The 19755-nt window shown below is 47.2% G+C and overlaps 1 protein-coding gene across 1 annotated transcript in view; it reads right to left on the bottom strand.

The window, feature by feature from the left end:
- Nucleotides 1-866: 866 nt before the first annotated feature.
- Nucleotides 867-19755, bottom strand: part of LOC124408641 (transcriptional activator cubitus interruptus-like) — a 66007-nt gene continuing 47118 nt past the window's right edge. Inside the window, exons 4-14 of the mRNA XM_046885734.1 lie at nt 12603-12967; nt 11343-11432; nt 9383-9592; nt 7399-7715; nt 5689-5967; nt 5052-5216; nt 4482-4646; nt 3843-4259; nt 3008-3748; nt 2681-2935; nt 867-2546 (exon numbers count right to left, since the gene is read on the bottom strand). Coding sequence (XP_046741690.1) covers nt 1005-2546; nt 2681-2935; nt 3008-3748; nt 3843-4259; nt 4482-4646; nt 5052-5216; nt 5689-5967; nt 7399-7715; nt 9383-9592; nt 11343-11432; nt 12603-12967 — 4546 coding nt within the window. The 3' untranslated portion in view covers nt 867-1004. The remainder of the gene's footprint in view (nt 2547-2680; nt 2936-3007; nt 3749-3842; nt 4260-4481; nt 4647-5051; nt 5217-5688; nt 5968-7398; nt 7716-9382; nt 9593-11342; nt 11433-12602; nt 12968-19755) is intronic.

Below are 19755 nucleotides of genomic sequence, written 5' to 3'. Positions count from 1 at the left end.
CTGCCTATTTGAATCATCCACATATTCTTACATTAAATTTTTATCCAGAAAAACTGCGACTTTATCGCATAAGCACTGCGTGCGTTACGTTACGTTACTTACAATACGTCGTCTAATCTCTCATCGACAAGTTCTGTGACCGCACAATCTTCTGTATTAAAATGCCGTTTGCTCGAAATACTCGTGAGGTCGTTCTTTCGCGCAATAACTTTTCAACTATAAGTATATGAAATATACATAACAAAATACTACAAATTTAATGATTAAGGCACGTGAAAAGGTGTCTTACTTACAAGATGCTCAACCGTACAAAATATGTATAAGACAAATTTTATTTTAATAAGTAACTCGGAAATACGCGTTGTAACGCATCTATCATATTTTAGACTCACCTATAACAGTACGTATATATATATGGGACATTTTACGCCAATTCAATCAATGTCGCACCCTAACCATTTTTCATTTTCTTCAAAAATTATATAATTTATCTAATTGCAAATAATTCATTAGTTTGGAAAGATCTGAAAAAATTATCAAATATCCGATGTTAAAGCTGTAAACTCACTCTTCATTATAATTTTTTTAAATAATCATTCTTCCGAAAAAAAACTTAAAACAAATAAGAAGGGAATGCCGGCTCACTTTGGGTCTAAGCTTAAAAATTTTGATATTTGACACAAGGTTTTTAAGAATTTTTTCAGATTTTTAAATTACGTCCGAAGACATGTTAGTTTAAAAAATTATACGCATAAGAAAAGTAGTCAAAAATATTTGAAAAAATGTAGGGTATTGTTTTGTAGTTGGGACAATTGCATAAAAGTTTTTGAACAAATTTAAAGATGGTGTTGGTTAAATTAGCGAGGAATTCCCCATATGTATATACCATGACGAACGGTGATGAGAGACTTTGAAAATCTATCTACTCCTCCAGTTCGTTCCTTTTCTCATTTCTCTGTTTCTTGATTGATCAAAAAATTTTCACGCGCTGAACACAATGCCCTTTACTGAATCATTTGAAGATATCTATTCTCCTCTAAAAGAGAACTCAGGGACGACGTCATGTCATTTACGATCATATTAGCACTCGCTGGGAGAGGTTGAGGAAGAGAAAGGGGATGAGTTGAGCTAGAAACCCCCGTCTCATGGACCTGAGCTTGCGCATTACCAGACCAGTTTCTGCACTGCTCGACATACTCGAGGGTTCGTCTGTACGAGTCCTGCCTCATCCCCTGGGGCGGTTTCACGGGTGAACCCTGCTGGGACTGGCTTATATCCCTGCACTGAATTTCCGGCATGTTTGCATCGTGGCTATGATAGCACGGGTCCGTCGTGTATCCCCATTGGCAACCGCATGTGAAATGGCTCGGCGACATCTGCGGTTGACATCCGTGGTGCATCGAGCACGACTGCGGACTGCATCCGAGATTCGTCTGGCCTTGAACCGTCGCAGCACTCTGCTGACTACAACCCCCACCGCTCATCTGTCCGCAGACGTTAGTTCCAGGTGGTTGTGTTTGCTGATTTTGTTGGTTCACTCCAGTTCCGCGTACCTTTTGGCCGCCAATACCAGCCTGAGGACAGTGCCCGGTAGTCATTTGTTGGCACTGGTTCACCGGACTTCGTACCGTCGGATTAGGCACATTTGGAAGGTGATGATGGTGGTGATGGTGATGCGGGGCTTCGTTGGTTTGTTGAACGCCCGGTCGATGCCCTGTTTGACCTTGGTGAGCTATTTGGCTGCACCGGTTGTTGGAATGGTTGTTATTCGTGTTGTTCTTGACCGCTGTTGACGACTGGTTTGAGGCTGGAGATAGTTGCGGGCAGTTCGACGTCGATCCGTTACGAGACTGACCTGCACATTGCTGTGAAATTGGAACGTGACTTTGCAGGGGTTGCGTTTGGGGATGAGTAGCACAGGTTTCGTCTGGACGATGCAATTGCGCGCAGTTGACGTTTCGACATCCGTAACCACCTGTTCCGGCTCCACTTATTCCTCCTCCACCTCCTCCGCCGTAAAATCCTTGGGGTGTCGTCGGGTGACCCTGAAGACTGCAATGCCTCGTCATCTGTGCCGAATTTTGTTGCACGTTTTGAGGTACGTGTTGAGGCGCTAACGCTCCGGCGGCCGGTGACGTCATTGGTTGGTCACTCGCATGGCTTGGGGCGTAGTGAGAGCCAGGTGACATTACTTGACCTCCGGCTGGACTTGCCATTTGTGATCCGCACTGCGATTGCGAACCGTAACCCGGTGGAGGCTGGGATTGCGAGTGGCTCTGCGGCGGGCAGTAACCCCCCACCGAAGCTTGACTCGCTCTCGAACTACCGCACTGAGGGTGCAGGTACGACGATGGTGACATATTCTGGTAGTTTGAACAGTTCTGTCTGCCGTTTGCTTGGTTGTAACAATTCTGCTGGTGCTGTTGGCTGTTGTAAGTGCAGGGGATCTGCTGGCGTTGGTAGTGCGACGGGTTCGTGCATATTGGCGATTGGCAGATCGGTAGAGGACTCCCTCTGTAACTTACTTGGTTGCCTCCTGCTTGCACCTGTGATTTAAAAACGATGGGATTGAATTAATCGATTATGCATTTGGCCTTACGATGATATTGTTTATATTGTGAATACCGAAATGTATCAGTAGATACAGATTCTTAACTACAAAAATAGAGCTAGGATTTACCTGATTGAGGTACTGCATCATTTCGTCTGGTATGACCAGTTTGTTTTCCACCATTTCACCCTCTCCGACTTCGTCGAGAATTACTTCCTGGTTCGGATGGAGTTCCGGAAGCTGGGCTGACCTGGGTCTGGGTGGCATCAGCGGAGATGTTCTTTGACCTTGATGAGTACGAGCTGGTTCTGACATTCTTCGATCAGCAGCTGGCTGTGGACAGTGCCCATTGGGCATCCAGTCCCCTGGTATTCCTTGCGGTCCCTGAAGACGAGGCGTCTATTTTTATACTTATGCTCGATACACATTCGAATTTTCTCAATTAATTTGAATTACCTGAAGCGACATGTTCTGCGTCTGATCGACCAAATTGTTTGTCGAATACTGGCCCTGAAGATGAGGTGGTCCGTTGAGTCGACCGGAAGTTGTACTAAGCTGACTACTTCTCCGAGAATTTCCTGGGCTTATTGGATCGTAGAAGCTTCCACCAGCTCCTCCGCTACTACCTCCCCCAATTCCGCCACCACCTCCGCCTCCATTTCCGTTCCCACTTCCGGGTCCATTCGAACCGATACCGAGTCCCAAGCCCATGCCGAGACCAAGTCTCACGGCACTGACACCACTCGCTTGGCTGCTTCTCCGGCTACCAAAGTCCGCCGAGCGCATACTTCCGTAGTAGGTACTAACCGTGCTATTACTGTCGCGTCTAGGTTCGCTAAGGGGTTGCAGTCTTAGTTGAAGGTCCGTGAAGGTAGTTTGTCTCGCTCCACTCTCCATTTTCAGGTCCGTTATCCGCCTGTTCAGCTCTCCGATGTTACCCTGGGGTCCAGGCCCTCCACCGCTTCCAATTCCACCACCTCCACCCCCGCCGATTCCTCCACCTCCGACTCCGCCTCCACCAACACCACCGATACAACCACCTCCGACACCTCCGCCGCTTCCGATTCCTCCGGCTCCTCGTCCTAGCCTCATACCCGTCACCCCGACCGACAATGGCGGTATCGCTTTTGCGCTTAGTCGTCCCTTTATACGACTCCTCGAGGGTGGGGGTGCTTGTTGAGACTCCATTCCACCGACCTGAGAGATAATTTTTTGTCAATATAATTCACGATGATTCATAGATTTGTAGTTTTGTACAGCGAGTTATAGATACTCGAGATGTCACACTTACCATGGCACGGAGTGCGACCGGAAGATCAGCGATGTCGAGGTCATCCGGTTCTTCGTTCCACGGTTCGTCAACCCCGATCGCGGTCACGCCGTCTCCGCTACCGCCTCCCATTCCAAGTTCATCGGTGCATCCGCCGACCAGTGGACTTCCCTGTTGCATCATGCCAGGCGGGCTGTTCGCCTCGCTTTCTGACTTCACACTTGGGCTCGACAAACTCGGGGTCTTTGGATGCCGGTCTTCGCTACGGCTAGGACTGTGTCCACCTGCACCAGCTTCGTCACTTCCGCCGCCGTCACCGCCCTTGTGCTTCTTGTTCGCGTAGAATTCCGCACCGTGAACTGTCTTCACGTGCTTCCGAAGAGACGACGGATCTGTGTACCTCTTTGTACAGCCTTGAGCTTTGCAAACGTACGGTTTCTGGGAATGATAGAAAATTCATCTCGTCAGTTAGGGGGATTCGGATAAAAAATATTGCTACTTACTTATTATTAGTCAAATTCCTCTTCGATTGCATGGCATAAAGCGGAAAGAGCGTGTTAGTTTGAGTTCATAAGTGAAAGAAAATTAAACTGAAGTAACCTATGTGCAGAAAAATAGGATCCTTTTGAACGAACGGCTAGGAGCTTGATGATCTCTTACCTCGTTAGAATGCGTTCGATTTTGGTGTTTGGCTCGGTCGCTGGCGTTGCTGAAAGCTTTGCTGCATCCCGGGTACTCGCAGGTGTAAGGTTTTTCACCCGTGTGAGATCTCAGATGTGTCTTGAGATTTTCTAGCCTTGAATATGCTTTGAAGCAGCCTTCAAACTGGAATTGAAAAACATGTTCTTCGATTTTTTTATACTCGCCAAACTATTAAGAAGAATATCCGCAAAGCCAGAAAATCGCATTTTTCGTCAATTGATATTTTTTCGGTATTTTATTATTACAAACATTGTTTATTTTTATCAAGAAAATGAGAAAAATAATTATCAGGAATAATATTTTACCAAAGATAAAAATTAATACAAAGATTAAATGCGAAAAACCTCAAAACGAAAGAAAAGTATTGTTACGAAAATCGATCTCAAATTCCGATTCGTATGATCGCTATATGTGGCAAGAAATTTTATAATACGTACATATCTTCTACTCCAATAAAGTGCGAAGCTTTTTGCCCTCAATTTCCCTAAATGAAATAAGTAGTGACAGAGATGATAAAATACAACTTACGGTACATTTATGGGGTTTTTCACCCGTATGCCGCCTCATATGAACAACCAACATGTACTGCGCCTTGAACGGTTTCTCTTCTCTCGAACAATCTTCCCAACCGCATACGAAACTCTTTTTATTCGCGTGGATGTGGTCGTTGTTTATGTGCTTGACGAGATCATCCTAGAACCATTAATATGTAAGGAATAATTATACTGCTTGTCCACGGTGTCCCGTTAAAGATCCGTAACAAATTCAGGGACATTTCTATGACATTTTCAGGCTTTTCAAGGAGATTAAAAGTATAATATTTCCAGGACCCTAGAAAAATTCACGAACAGTTTCCACGAATTTTGAATGACAAGCAAAATTCAAGGATATTCCAGGACCACTGGACACCATGTTGGCTAAACGTTTGAAACAACCAAATGATCAGTTCCATGCAAATAGTGTTGATTGATCTATATCATACATTTATTTCAATTGAAATTTCACCATTCCTCTTTCATTTCACACCATTCACAGCTCTTTGTTTCATTCCTTTTATTATCAGGCTTGCTTCTACACTTAACAACACTCTGTCCTAGATCACAACAACAAGTGTAATCTATTCGTTTCCACAATCGTCCATGCATTAAGGTATTAAAAAATTTACCTGCGTTGGAAATTCGAGACCGCATCCTCTCCAGTGGCAGTTGGTCTCGATGAAGTCCCCGGGTTCGTCCCTCAGGTCCTCGCTCGGGCTTAGTCCCTGGGGATGGGTTGGCGGGGCGGTCGTTGTCGTTGTCATGGCTGTCGTCGTGCTCGCCGCGGTCGTGACCGGTTCCCTCTTTACTTTGGTCGAGGCTCTTCTGGACGAGGTGTCAGCCTCGGCGGCTATCGATCGGCCCGGTCCTTCCCCTGAGGTCCTTCTGCATGCCGTGTCCGTCGTTCGCTGTTGATCGTCAGAAAAAAATCAGGATAAGGTCAGGTTTTTGGCGGGAACAGGGGAGAGAGAAGGATAATTTGGATCCGTGTAAGCCAACAACAACATTGCAGAATTTTACACGTTAATGCTGGTTCCACGCAATTCCCCACTCTCCACTCCCTCTCGTTTCTGCAATTATCGCGTATCACGGCTGAAGGGCGCAACGATTCAATCCGACGGTCTCCACCCGTCGTAAACCGGTCAACAATCTCCCCTTTGCCCCCTCCCCCCATCACTTGCTGTTGCTCCTTTACCCGGCGGGACGCGCGCGCTCTCTCCAACTCACCAGGTCCTCTCGTCGATGTATAGAGACGTTACTCTGGCTACCGTATATAGGATGTGTAAGTATCGACGACGTAATACCTGTTCCATCATGTGCAGTAAAGAAGCTGCGTGGCTGATGTGATGCTTACACGGGGTATCGGTTAAACATCGCGCGATTGTTTCTCATTATTTACACTGTGGGAGATCGAGATGCACCTTAGCCGCGCATATCGAGAGACTGGTGGTTAAAGTATGAGTTGAGTACCGGGAAAATGAAGATGTAGGAGAAGAGTGTGGAGACTGTAGGTGAACGATGGACGAGAAGAGGTGATAACTGCACTTGACCGTCGCGGAAATCGATCTTGACGGAGGGAATACGTGTAAATAAAATAAATCGACAAAAGCTGGACGAAATAATAACGCTTGGGAGATTGGTTGTAACCTGACGAGACTTGCGTGGAAGTTGAGAAAAAAAATAAAACTCGAGAAGGCGAAGAAAATTGTCGATGATATTGCGGGTGGGAGAAAAAGAAAGAAAGGGGACGGAAGTTTGCGTCGCGTTATTTATATTCCCATTGAATCGATGACGGACCACCGTGTAAAAATATCGGTGCAGGTATGTATTGTTACGCGTCGTTTCCTCTTCGTCGTAAATTGATACGACGTAGAAGAGCAGAGGAAAAAGATGACGCGAAGAAGAAGAAGAAGAAGAAGAAGAAAAAGAGGATACAGACCGAGAGGATAGTGGCTAACAGTCGTTGCACGTACCGTGGTTTCTATATTGAGCAAACTCCTACAACGCTACGATTAGTAGATACTAATTTAATCGATTGCTTAATTCGTCGTGTTTCGTTTCAACAATCGTCTCTCGTAAAATTGATTTACACTACGAATAAGCCATTGGTCGTAAAAGTGACATGTATGTAGATCCACTGTTTTAAATCGTAAGTGATTAAAAATAAAACAATGCTATTTTTACAATTAACTAGTCACGACCATTTCAATATTCATCACACTTAACCGCAATATCTTCAGATCTTTTGTATACGTACAGTACAAGTCACTCGATTCGTATACCGAATTCAAAAACTACTATATTGTTAATGCACATCCTTAATCTCTTGTCTTACTTACCTCAGTCTTTGGAGGCGGTAAGCTTCCGTGGGTTCCAACTGTGGCCACCATTCCAGTTGTGTGTGGAGGTACGGAGAATAGTTGGGCGTGGGGTGGACCAAGAGCGGCATGTGAGTGGGTGTGAGAATGAGGGTGGTGATGATGACCCGGATGGTGTGCGGGGTGAGGGGGGTGCGGGGGCGGTTGAAGGTGGGACGAGGGATGGTGTCCGTGGGGAAGGAGGGCTGCTGCAACGGCGGCACTCCGTAAAAGGTGGGTCTGAAGTTGTTGAAGATGCGGTGCCATCCCCGGGTGCATTCCAAGCGCTGGACTCATGGCTGTATGGACAATTAACGAGGATTAGTAGACGAATAAATGAATGGATATGCAGGAGAGAGAAAAAGAAAGAAAGAGAGAAAGAGAAAAAGAGAGAGAGAGAGAGGTATGTTCTCCACCAGTCGCGTTCGTTCAGCTTGCGACGGTGTAAATTGGCTCTGCCCGTTGCGGAGCATGAAGACTGGTAATCGGGACCGTGTTGACAGTCCGATCGCGTAGCGACGCGGCGTGCTTCCGGCACGTAGCTAAGGCAGCATTTCAATAAGCAGGAGGAGCTGCGAGTAGGAACCCGTCAACAGCAGCAACAGCAGCACCAGCAACAGCAGCACGCTTGCATTTCAGGCAAGTCTAGCTGGCTGGGGCTCTTGTGAAACGCACCATGAGCTCTGCTGCGATCTACGTACAGCTCAGCTCTTACCCGTCTCATCGCCGTTGTACCTGCTACGTTATTTGTTATTCCATACTCCTCCATTCACAGACGCGCATATGCTATGTGCGAGACGGCACCTAGGCGACCGACCGACGACGCCACAATGAGGAACGACCGACGGTTCCGATGGATGGACGGATGGATGGACGGATGGACGGATGGATAGATGAATGGATGGATGGATGGATGGACGCGACACAAGCGGCACGGCTTTACTCGCACCTAAGAAACTGTTTAGAGGAACCAACGTCCTCGTCTCTGCTTCTACTCGATGGTGCCGCGGCACTAATTGTTACGACTAGATTACCCGCGACTAATATGGTTATCTTATGCCCGACGTGCGTGAGTCGACTCTAAAGACCTTCCTTCCCCACCGATGACTATAACGCGTGCAAAAGGGCCCGCACGACGACACATCGTGGGTCTAACATGTATCCTTGTCCTACGACCGTTTTGAACTTTGATTTTTTTTTTGGTAACAATGCCAATATTCGCACTATATGCGCGGAGATTCGTGGCAGATACTTGGAAATTTTTTTTTTCAATCCATAACTTGGGGGAATCCTTTGGTTATGCATGGATTTCACTTCTACGTATTATTAGTACAAGGTTCTCAATTAGTAGATCGGTTTACTTGTTGATCAAATGAATCCTGGATAAAAATTCGCAATTAGATCTTTTTTGTTTATGGCAGGTATGTGTATTCTTAGCAAAGGGAAAGAGAAATCGGATAATTTGCAGATTTGCCTGAATGGTTTTTTTTTTTTTGTCAACTCGTGTTGTAAAAACCAGGACAAAAACTTGACCTATGATGTACGTCGTATTGTGTCGTTTGGACGAGGTTATTTAATTTTCGTCAGTTATATTAACATTTTTCATCGATCAATTGTATTAATTCATCACGTTGCGCATCATTAATAATACGCCGTAGTCATTGAACAGACGAATTTACAACTCGAATTGTAAAAGACTCTCATAATCATATCCGTTTTCTCTCTCTCTCCCTCTCCTTCGTATTTTCAATTGCACCTGTACTAAAATTCGTGACACGTCTTATGATGATTGGCGTTTAAATATTGAAGTATTAGCTAATAGATGTGCGAATGGCCCTGGCTGCGATATTCGACTCCATTCATCATTATTTGACTCGATTCCTGTTCTTCGCGTTCAACTTCATTCGGCCTTGACGCGAGTAGATAATCTGTTCAAGGACGTTGTAGAAGGGGAGGCAGAACTTACCTGCGGAAAGATGGCCGTAACTTCCGCTCGCACTGCTACTTCTCGAGCCGTTTACGATCGATGCTAGACTGTTGGGGCTGAATCGTATCATGCTGTCGATGTCGAATCTATCCGAGTACGGTGAGCTGCTCAGAGCTCGTTTTCTGCTCGCCCTGATCGCCGAGGCTGATGCTGATGCTGAGGCTCTTGGACTGCCTAGTCTCGAAGAAGCTGCAACAGTCAAGCGGCGAAAATTAAACACTTGCATTGCTCCGTAAACGTTCCTGAATCTCTTAATTGGTCACCCCTAATTGCCTTTGTTACCACAAGAATGACACAGAGTGAGGAAAAAGTATGGAAACCCCTAGAAATCTCGAGGGGTTGGGTGAAAAAAAATGGACCATGGTTATGTATTAGATAATTTTTAACAAAGGATTCAACGGTGACCACCTTTTATTTAACATTGAAGATGTGGTTCAAAGGCAAATTAAAGTTCACCATTGAATACCTCGTTACAAATTACCTATAAGATTCAAGGACCCCGTAACATTTCTAGGGTATTCCAAACTTATTCCTCACCCTGTATAACAATGAAAAATATATAATATTGGACAATTTGTGCAGGACGATGCGCGTTAACCGCGACCGCAACTGCCCTTAACTCGATAAGTAGCCGCGAGTGGGTTGCGGCCTGGTAACGCAAACCACTTTCGCCGATTACCGTACGGGCTGTGGCCGCGGTGGTTTCGACACTTAGTTTTCTCTCGTTGAGGTCGAGAAGGCGATATCCGACACCCCCAGGGTTTCCAGTCGGTTGCCCGCCGGTGTATAGGATTACGGTAACCGTCTTTCCTTGGACTTGGGGCCCGTTGCTTGGGCACGAGGATCCAAGGCTCCACTCGGTACCCCGGAGGGGCCTGAAGGCCGAACGTCGCGCGTTATCGGGCGATATATCGCGCGAGTAATGACTCTTAACGAGTATACGAACAGGGGCTGCTCGTCCGCGACCCGCTGACCCCCTGCCCCGACACGTTGAACGTACCGGTCTTAAAGGCTTCTCGGGAGTCCGGGTCCAGGGGTTTATACACGGGGCACCCGGACTCTCAACGAGACCTACGAGCTCCTTGGGATTGAGACATGTAAATTGGTCCAATCGCCAAGCTCGATCGACCCGAGTGCCACCACCGCGTTCTCTTTACCGTGAACGTTCCCTCCCGAAGCGTTAACGAGCTTCCCGATTCTCCTAACGAGCAGCAACTCCGTCTTCTTCTTCTTCTTCTTCTTCTTCTTCTTTGTTGTGTACATCGTCGCCTCGCGCTCTTACCATCCAACTTTACTTCGCCACTGTCTGACCATGTTGCAACGTTATACCTCTAGTGTGTCCACGCTCTCTAAATTTGAAACAGTTGCGAGTGTGACTATACTACTGGGAACACTCGGTGAACAGTCGTCAAATTACCCGTTCACATGACAAGATTGCGTTTTTACAGATACGTACTTTGTATGCAACTGGGAATCAATCAACAGTCAGAGATAGGTACTCGTTAAGATATAGAAAATACGGTTCAATCGGGGTTTTGGATCCAAGTACGGTGTGCTCAGATTATGGTGGAATATTATGCCGGCGAATATGCGGCGTTCACTCTAGTTTAATATCGTGATGTTGGTGGTTTGGTTGATTCTTATGTTATATAGGTTTGCGATGTAAATGTTGTACAGTATCGTGCTACACGGGGTAGGAAAAATGAATTTAAAAAAAAAAAAACACACTCTGTTTTCAGGCGTAGTACCATACATGTTTGAAGAAAGAAAAGGTGAATGACGAAAATACCGGTTGTCGTCGACTTCGTCTCTTATTTTCAGTCGACGCGGTGCTACGAGACCGTCGACGAGTATAGAAGATCGGGATTCGGTGTCGGGTTGCCCCGAAGGGAGGAGTCGGCCTTGATTGTTAATTGGTCGAAAATCTTGCCGGACTTACCATCGATAGAGAAAGGGAATTCTGACGAGGCGAGGGTGCTCGCGGGGCCGGCAGCGTGCAGGAGGTACTCCGGTCCTAAACCACCCAGCCCTGAAATCAGACGTAAACGTAATGTCAGCGAGAAGTATGACTAGAGTTGATCGCTCATTCCCTGCCGCGTTACAGTCCTCGTTACCGCTGGACGTACGTTCGGCTTCCAAGGAATAAGGCTCTGTGTCCCATGATTGGGAGTGCGGAACGGACGCACGCGCTGCGGTGAACGATACTTCCTGCGGATATGCGGGCGTTGATGAGCACGAGAGAAGAGGAGGAGGACCGCTCAGGACATGCACTTGAGAATCTTAAAACCCTCCACTCTTCGCCCTGATCCTATTCCTTCTTGTCAAGCTGCCCTACAACTCGATACGGTGTCCAATTCTTTTACCGAGAGTGGTGCATCGACTTTGTCTCGATCATCAATGGCAGTGGTCTCGGTCTCATTGTCAATCACCCTGCGGCACGCTGCGGGATCGAGTATATATCTGCCGCGTGAGCATCAAAACGAAAACCAGACACTGCCAGACATCCGAAGTGTGTAAGTTTTCGTTTTACGAGAGACGGAAATGGGGTGGAATACATTTTTTTGGGCATGGAGATGAGGATGCGGACAATTCACGTCCCGGGATAATTTCTAGCAAAATTTTATGCCCATTCCGTACGCGCCTAGTGTTTTACCGTTGACAATGAAGTGTAACAATTTCACGAGCTGTTTACGAGACGTTAACTATGAAACGATGCGGGGATGGGATGGGGAATGGATTACACGGACGAAATGCAGTGGAGATTTATAAGTCTTAGGAATTTTAGTCCCAGACTTTTTCCGATCTTCCGTGCTGTGTTTATTATTGGCGTTTCTTTGAAGTGAAAAAAGTAGTTGGCGCCTATTATGGGGAGAAACGGGATTCCCGATACGGGGCAACAGCATTTCCCACAACTCCACACGTTTTAAACGTGCGTCTCCAGACTTGGGCGAGTTTCAATAGCAATGCTCACGGTATAGGTATTTGAGTTTCTGAAAATTCCTGACCACGCGTGCCTCGCGTGTACCTACAGCTGGAGTTGAATACAGGTGTTCTCAAAGCAGTTTCTTCCATTTCTACTTCAGGAATTTATACTTCTTTACTTCTCTGCATGGTATAAGATAAATTCCTTAATTACTACGCGCATGGCTTCGAGGTACATACGTGTGTAATTAAATTGCTCTCAATCTATTATACCTACCGTGTAATGAGGCGTTGGGGCTGTGCGTGGAGGCCTGGAGGTGGTGGTAGAGGTGGTCCATGTAGTTGAGCCGATACGCGGGGTGGAGAGTGTGCTCCGAGAGGGGGTGGCTTCTGCGGAGGAAGTCGGTACCGGAACTCGCGTTCCCACCGCCGCCGCCACCGTCGCCGGCGTCTCCACCTCCACTTTCGCCTCCTCGCCCCTCGGCGTTACCACCTTCGTCTCCGTTCCTGCTTCCGCCCTGTTCTCCTCTCACACCGGAACCACTTCCACCTACGTTACCGGCGTTCGCGTTACCGCCACCACCGTTGTTTCCCAATGGACTACCGGTTCCACCGATCGTCGTTGCTCCGCCACTCGATAATCTGTAAAAATCATAAAATTTTCAGCTTAATTTCTTTCATATTCACAATATCCTAAATTTTTATTCATTTGATTATAAGTAATCAGATAGAAAAAATCGTTCATGAAAAAAATACAATTATTCTATTATAGGTTTGTAACTTGATCTCGATATTTCACATAAATATAGAAGTGATAAACGTGGCACGCGAGTCGAAGAGAAGATGACGATAAAAGATGAATGAAAAAAAACGGAAGGTGGACAAAGTGAAAGAAAAGAAAAACTCGAGCCGCCACCACCACCACATTACCGGCAATAAACTATCCTAAATTCGTCAACGACGAGGAGGTGGAGGGGGACAAGAAAGCTGCTATCTGGTGCGGGTGCAGTACTTTGACGTTTGAGCGATGGGTGCCGGGCGTCATGGTTGGCGCCCTGGCAAATGGCGCGTGTCTCTGCCGTCTCTACGACGTCGCATTTCTTTCGTTGTATGGCTCGCGAGGAGGAGGTTGTGTGCCGCTCGTTCGATATCGTTTTGTTCCTCCTAACTCTCTGAGCTCTTGCTGCATGGCATGGCACTCTGGCAGAAGCAGTCGAAGCGCCAACTCGTGCGTCGGGACACGACGGGAAACAAGCTGCACAAAGGCGGGCGCGCCAAGCTTCGTTCCTCTTTCTCAGCTCGACGACTTTATTGGAATTAACATATATACGCGGAGTCTTACGGTCACGTTGTAATCCGATGATTCGGGACTTGAGAGACATATTCATTGGCAGTAGTAGATATATGTGCAATTTTTGGTCAGACTTGCATCAACGATAAATAAGAGGCTGAAGTTAGTAACGTTAAGGTAATGAAACGGTGGGCAGGGGGGGGGGGGGGGGAGGGGCAATCTTTTGCATTCCTAAAATTGCAAAAATACAATTTTTGCTGAAACGTAAATCGCAATAATAACGTGAGCAATTTCATTTTCGTTGATCAATCAGCTTGTTGGATAATTATAACTCATTCGAGCTTAGTTCATCGGATTTATTTTCTTTTTTTTTCTATTACAATTTAACGAAAAATCAAAGGCGACAGAATTCTTTCGACTCACGTTTAGCGGATAATAAACTGTTGGTTCGGAGTCCATAGTGCGTTTTTATGCGGGGATCTATTATACCTAAACAGTTTCTATATCCCGATAGCTATAGTATTCAGTATATAGTATATTATATAGAAATAAAGACAGAGAGTCTTAAGTTAAAACGTTTATAGCAAATGTGATCGATTATTAGAATGAAAAAAATTTATAAAAAAACACACAGGCACAAATTTTCTCTTCATCGATCTTACAGCAGCGTATCTTTGAAATTTGATAACCGTGTTTCTTGGGATGCTTAACGGTATATCTGGTGGTATATAGGTACTGCAGCGGGGCGGCACATATTGTAATTCGTTATAATGTGTATACACGGCTGAGGCGCCAGGACGACGTGCACGCGCCGATGTGTGCACACGCGTATCTGGGTAGCGGGGGGTAGTTGCATGTGTGCTTGCACATAGTTATACCTGGGGCTAAGGAGAGGCGTCGGTGGCTTTCGGATAGTGTGGGTAAGAAGAGGGGGATTGGAAAACGGAAAACGGAAGAAGAAGAGAGAGAGAGAGAGAGAGAGAAAGAAAAGGGGGGAAGAGCCTTGTTTGAATTCGGATTATATCGTTTGATTTGACTAGTGGTATGTTTAACCCGCGTCGTCGTTGTATAAATATTAGTCGGGGTCTCTCGGCAAGTTTGCCAAGTAAAGATAACTCGGGCGTTTTGTTTGTCTTTGCTCAGAGTCCACAAATCTCCGTTTCTCTTTCCTCTGCACGCCCCGCTCTTTCCCACCTTCGTCTTCTTCTTCTTCTTCCTCTTCTTCTTCGTCTTCTCGTCTATGTACGCGATATACGTATGTACCATACATCCGCAAAAGTCCACCGTTGCTGCAGTGTTAATAGCTCACTAAACGCCGGTGCCGCTGCTCCCGCATCAGCATCAGCATCAGCATCGGCATCAGCATCAGCGGTAGTAGACCTCTTAACCGCACGCGAGGAAATATCTTCTCGTGTATATAGGTATACAGATAAGTATATCGGAAACAACGATTTATACCGTATTAATATTATCCTACCCCGGGGTTCACGTCTTTCCGTAATTACCCGTCTTGCACCGCGCACCGACTTCTGACGAGGACCATTCCGCCGTTCCTTCGGGAATACGCAATTACATCCTCGGGCTGAAGTTAAGACGTGTCATGAAAACGGTATGAGAGAAAATGAAATAGGAGGAAGAGGAGGAGGAGGAGGAGGATAGGTAGTTGGGCGAGGGAAGTTAGGAACGAGAGCAGGAAAGGAGAGGGGGACTTAATTACAACGAAAACATCGTCAACTGGTAGTCGTTTTTTTATCTCCTCCTCGCCCTCCTTTTCTTTGAATCCTTTTTTTCACCTAGGACAGTCCGATTCTATTTCGAGTACCAGACGCCGGGGGCCCTGCAGCTCTCTCGTTGTAAATCCGTCCCTCAGAGACGCCCTCATGACCACCGCATTATATCGGTCCTTGTTCGTCAACGGGCGAACAAGAGTGAGTGAATAAGTGAGTGAGTGAGAGAGTGAGAGAGAGAGGATAGGATAGCGGGGAGAAGAGTGAGCGAGAGAGATCGGGAGAGACAGATGGAAATAAGGCGCGAGACGCCGCGGACGCGCGAGAGATAAAAGAAGGTCGTTAACTCTTACCACCGCGCCGTGCACGCGGGGACCGGAAACAACCCTCCTCCCTCAATAGCATGAATTTTTCTTACGTTTTACCGCGATCGAGCTGCCCGTCGCCGACGATTCACGCGCCCGGGGCGATGCTTGACTGCCATGCCGGCGTGACGGCTCGTTTGTGTACATCAGAGTTTCCTCAACCGCGCATGGATATGTGGAATCGATATGGGTATGGAGGATTTTGTGTATAATCGTGATAATATGTCGGCGTCGAGGTTAATCGAGAGGCGGATGCTGGCGCGCCATGTGAAGTCAAGCTGTACGAGGAAAGGAGGACCCCTCAGGAGGAACGTAACCTTACAACTGACGAAGCTGTACGAAGAATAGTTATATACTGGCACCCTGACGCTTCGTCGCCGGGTTTCAGGTTGGGATATTTATTGCTCTCTGGTACTCTGCATGCGACTATATAACGAAAAGAAGAGAAGAGAAGAAGAGAGAAACGAAACGAAACGAAACGAAACGAAACGAAACGGCGGAGAGAAACCATATGGCGGACACGTTGCTGCCGACCGTCGACGGGATCGCTGCGACGACGACTGAACGGTACAGGGATGAGGATGAGGAGGAGTAGAAGGAGAGACATGCCGCGATGCACCGAGAATCATCGCCTAACCTCTATACGATACCTACTGCCTGTGCCTTATTGCTGTCGCAGTTCTGGATACTCGGGGAAAATCGCCGACGACGAGGATGAAAGGAAGATGCACACTCGGTATCGTCTAACCGAAAAGCGAACGAACGAGCTGACTTGCTGGCTGGCTGGCTGGCGGGTCAATAGTTGAGTCGTATAACGCGTTATATTTAGCAGGAGACCAGGAGCAGATCGAGACACCCCGACTGCAGACGGCATTGCCGGTATGGAAATGGGCATGCATACTTCTGTTTTACACTTTCTTGCCTGCCACGCGTTTCCGCCAGAACCTCAACACGCTCTTCTTCTTCTTCTTCTTCTTCTTCTTCTTCTTCTTCTTCTATAATACTTGTTTTTCTACGTTGGACCCCGGCGCTACGTGTACGAGACCCTTTTACTAATTTACTTCATCCTCGGTGATGCTGCATGCCAGTATGGTATACACCATAACCTTCGGGCCGCGTCGGTGATCTTAGTTAGTGATTCACGAGCCAACTCACTAACCCCCGTTTCATCCTATCTTAATCTTTTCGGGCGCCGCCTGCCTCAACGAGAGGGGAACTATGCTGCTGGCAGATATTATGACAGTTGTGACAAGTGTCGGGAATTATATGTCTATTATTACACCGTTAGCTGGGAATGCTATATTATTCAGTATACCTAACTCGTTTCACAAACAGCAGAGAAACTTGGGGAGGAGGAGAGTAATTTTTTATTTAAACCAATTTGCGTTTTCTTGAATTGAAGAGTTTCGCTTTGTGCGTTTCAGGATGATGATCAATCGCAAATTATTATACTGTTGAAATTTCTGTCAACTCAGAGATTCGACTTATAGTCACGCGGTAGGTAGCTAGTATTACTCGCTACGCACGTCATCTTTCCTGTATTCATGCACCTGTCGAAGGCATGCGGACAAGGTCAAAGTGAGAACCGTTGCAGCGTAAGGTAGAAAGGAAGATATATACCTACAGGTAGACAAACAGATTGATGGGTATAATAATAAGAAGCTACAGGTGAAGCTATAGGTATTTCCTGTACCCGCTGGATGGCTTTGAGTGATGATGCATGTACAGTAGGTACATACCTATCCACGCAGGAAAGGTGTGAAGTAGCGTAGAAACCTCGCGTTACAAAGTTCGTGAAGAGAGAGAAATAAAGTCGTGATTACGCTCTCTTGGCTCGCCGCATGCCGTACGCAACGCAACCCAACGTGCAGCAGCAGCAGCAGCAGCAGCAGTTTGTAGCATGTGTGCTGACGGGGAATCGGGGGGAGGGTAATGGAGTCATTTGCACGCCCGATCGGTCACCGGATCCCCATTAGCATGCAACCCGCTAATGCAGATTCAAGGCGCGCCTCCTTAAAACCCGGCCTAGGTATCGAGCGCGCATACCTGCTTGTCTGACCACCACCGCGGATCCTCTCTTCTCCAGGCGATCATCGCCGCCAGTATGTTGAAGTCCTTGGCCCTTGGGGACCAGATCAGGACTGCAGCACCCTTGGCTCGACACTCTGGTCGGCCGATTTCACGTCCAATAATATCGATTATTCCGGTCACCAAGTTCGCGAGGTTAGTTTTTTTTATTTTTCTTTCTCACTACAGCCGCGGCGTCGTTTCGCTCTCGAGGCCAGAAGCCAGGAGTCAAACGAGCCGAGTACCAGGCATACGAATCGCTGGATTATACTCGGGAAACTTGGAGCAGGCGGAGCGCGGTGACGAGTGGCGGCGACGTTTGCCAATCCACATTGGGAGAATTGCATGACAAGCCTTCTTCAGGTACAACGCGAATTGGACGACGCGACGCCCTGGGTGTTCGCTCGCCGGATAATGACGATGTTTATTTGCTCTCGTAAATCCGTCGTCGCAAATGCTGATCCCACCACCGCAGCTACGGTGTTATTCTTCTTCTGGACGGCCGACTCTTGACCATGCCGTTCAACACTCGCCAAGAGGGTCTTCTCGGACCGACGCCCCAAGTAATCTCACAACCAATTTCGCGTCCATCCTCGTCCCTTTTAATGTCTTCATCGCTCCGTCTGCGCCAACCGCAGACTCCTTCTCTTCCGATCCTTTGCCCACCGCGCAGCACTCGAACAACTTGCTGCAGGGCCCTCTTAGCCGTATTTCATTCGGTCCCGAAATCTCGCTCTCAGCTTCGTATTCTCATGCATGAACGAATTCTCACCGCTTCCAATTTCCTATCTGCAATTCTTCACCGCAGTCTGGTACCCATAAAATTTCGGGTTTCACTCTGTGCTGCAATTGATTGTTGCACGGGGAAAACAAGTCCGAGAAAACGTTTAGGCCTTCCGGTATCTACCTTGTGTAAAAGCTGCATAACGGAGTGATTACCGCGAAATCTCTGCTGGATGGTGATCTCGCGTCGAAGATCTTCAGCTCTATGGAACCGACTCGCTCTCTGGGTAGGTACGTGTAATAAAAAAGGACTACCCACCGACCCGATCTCGGCACTGCAACGACCGAGAGCCGAGAAAACTGGTCCACCACCTCCTCCTTCGCCTCCTATCACCCTCGCGTTCGTTCCTTCTTTCCTTTGTCGCGCGGGGCGGACCAGCGGTAAGTCCTCTTCACGCGAAGGTAGGAGGGAAAGGATAAGAGAGGAGGATGTCGCCTCGTGACCAGCAGCGAACTACGAGCTGAAACCCTCACGGTCTCTCGCGTTTTATATGGGTAAGCGCTTGTAAGTTCACACTCGGTCGTTCGTTCCTTCCTTCGTTCCCTTTCTTTTTATTCTTATTCTCATTTCATCCAGCTTCCAGCCCCCAGCTCTCGTCGAGTCGTTCTACGTTAGCCGGTCACAGGCTAAACTCGAGAACTAGAAACGCTGTCACTACCTTACTCTCCGTGTAATGTGTTCGAGATTATCATGTCTCCCTTCCATATCTTTTTTTTTTTTTTTTTGCTCAATTTGTAAGTGACGGGAACAAACACGTTAGACGATGAATTGAATTTTCACGCGTCCCACCGCTGTCACCAATTCTTGCTAACCTCTTTCTTTCCACACGTCATTACTCTACGTTTGGTCAGTTTTGCGAATCAGATCTGATATTTTGTGCAGAGTATTTGGTTGTAACGACACCCTCGCCTGTGCGGGGAGGAACCGTATCGAATCCTGAATATCTCGATCCCTCGCCGTTGTAGCGCGTCTCTAGTTTTTCTCTCCTTCTTTCCACCCGTGGTAGAATCTTGTATCTTCGCCGTGTTCGAGGCTTTATTTTTTCCCCTCTCTCTTTCTCACGCGGCCTGAAATAACACGGTGGTATTGGGGTGAGCGCGACCTGCGCCGATGCACCGTGGTAGTAAGGTAACTTAATATTCCGGGCAATAAATAAGGGAATGCGGCCCTGCCTTTCCCCTGCCTCCCGAACCTCC

The sequence above is a fragment of the Diprion similis genome, chromosome 1 (genome assembly GCF_021155765.1).
Source record: "Diprion similis isolate iyDipSimi1 chromosome 1, iyDipSimi1.1, whole genome shotgun sequence".
NCBI lineage: Eukaryota > Metazoa > Arthropoda > Insecta > Hymenoptera > Diprionidae > Diprion > Diprion similis.
This window is presented reverse-complemented; position numbering and strand designations above follow the sequence as displayed.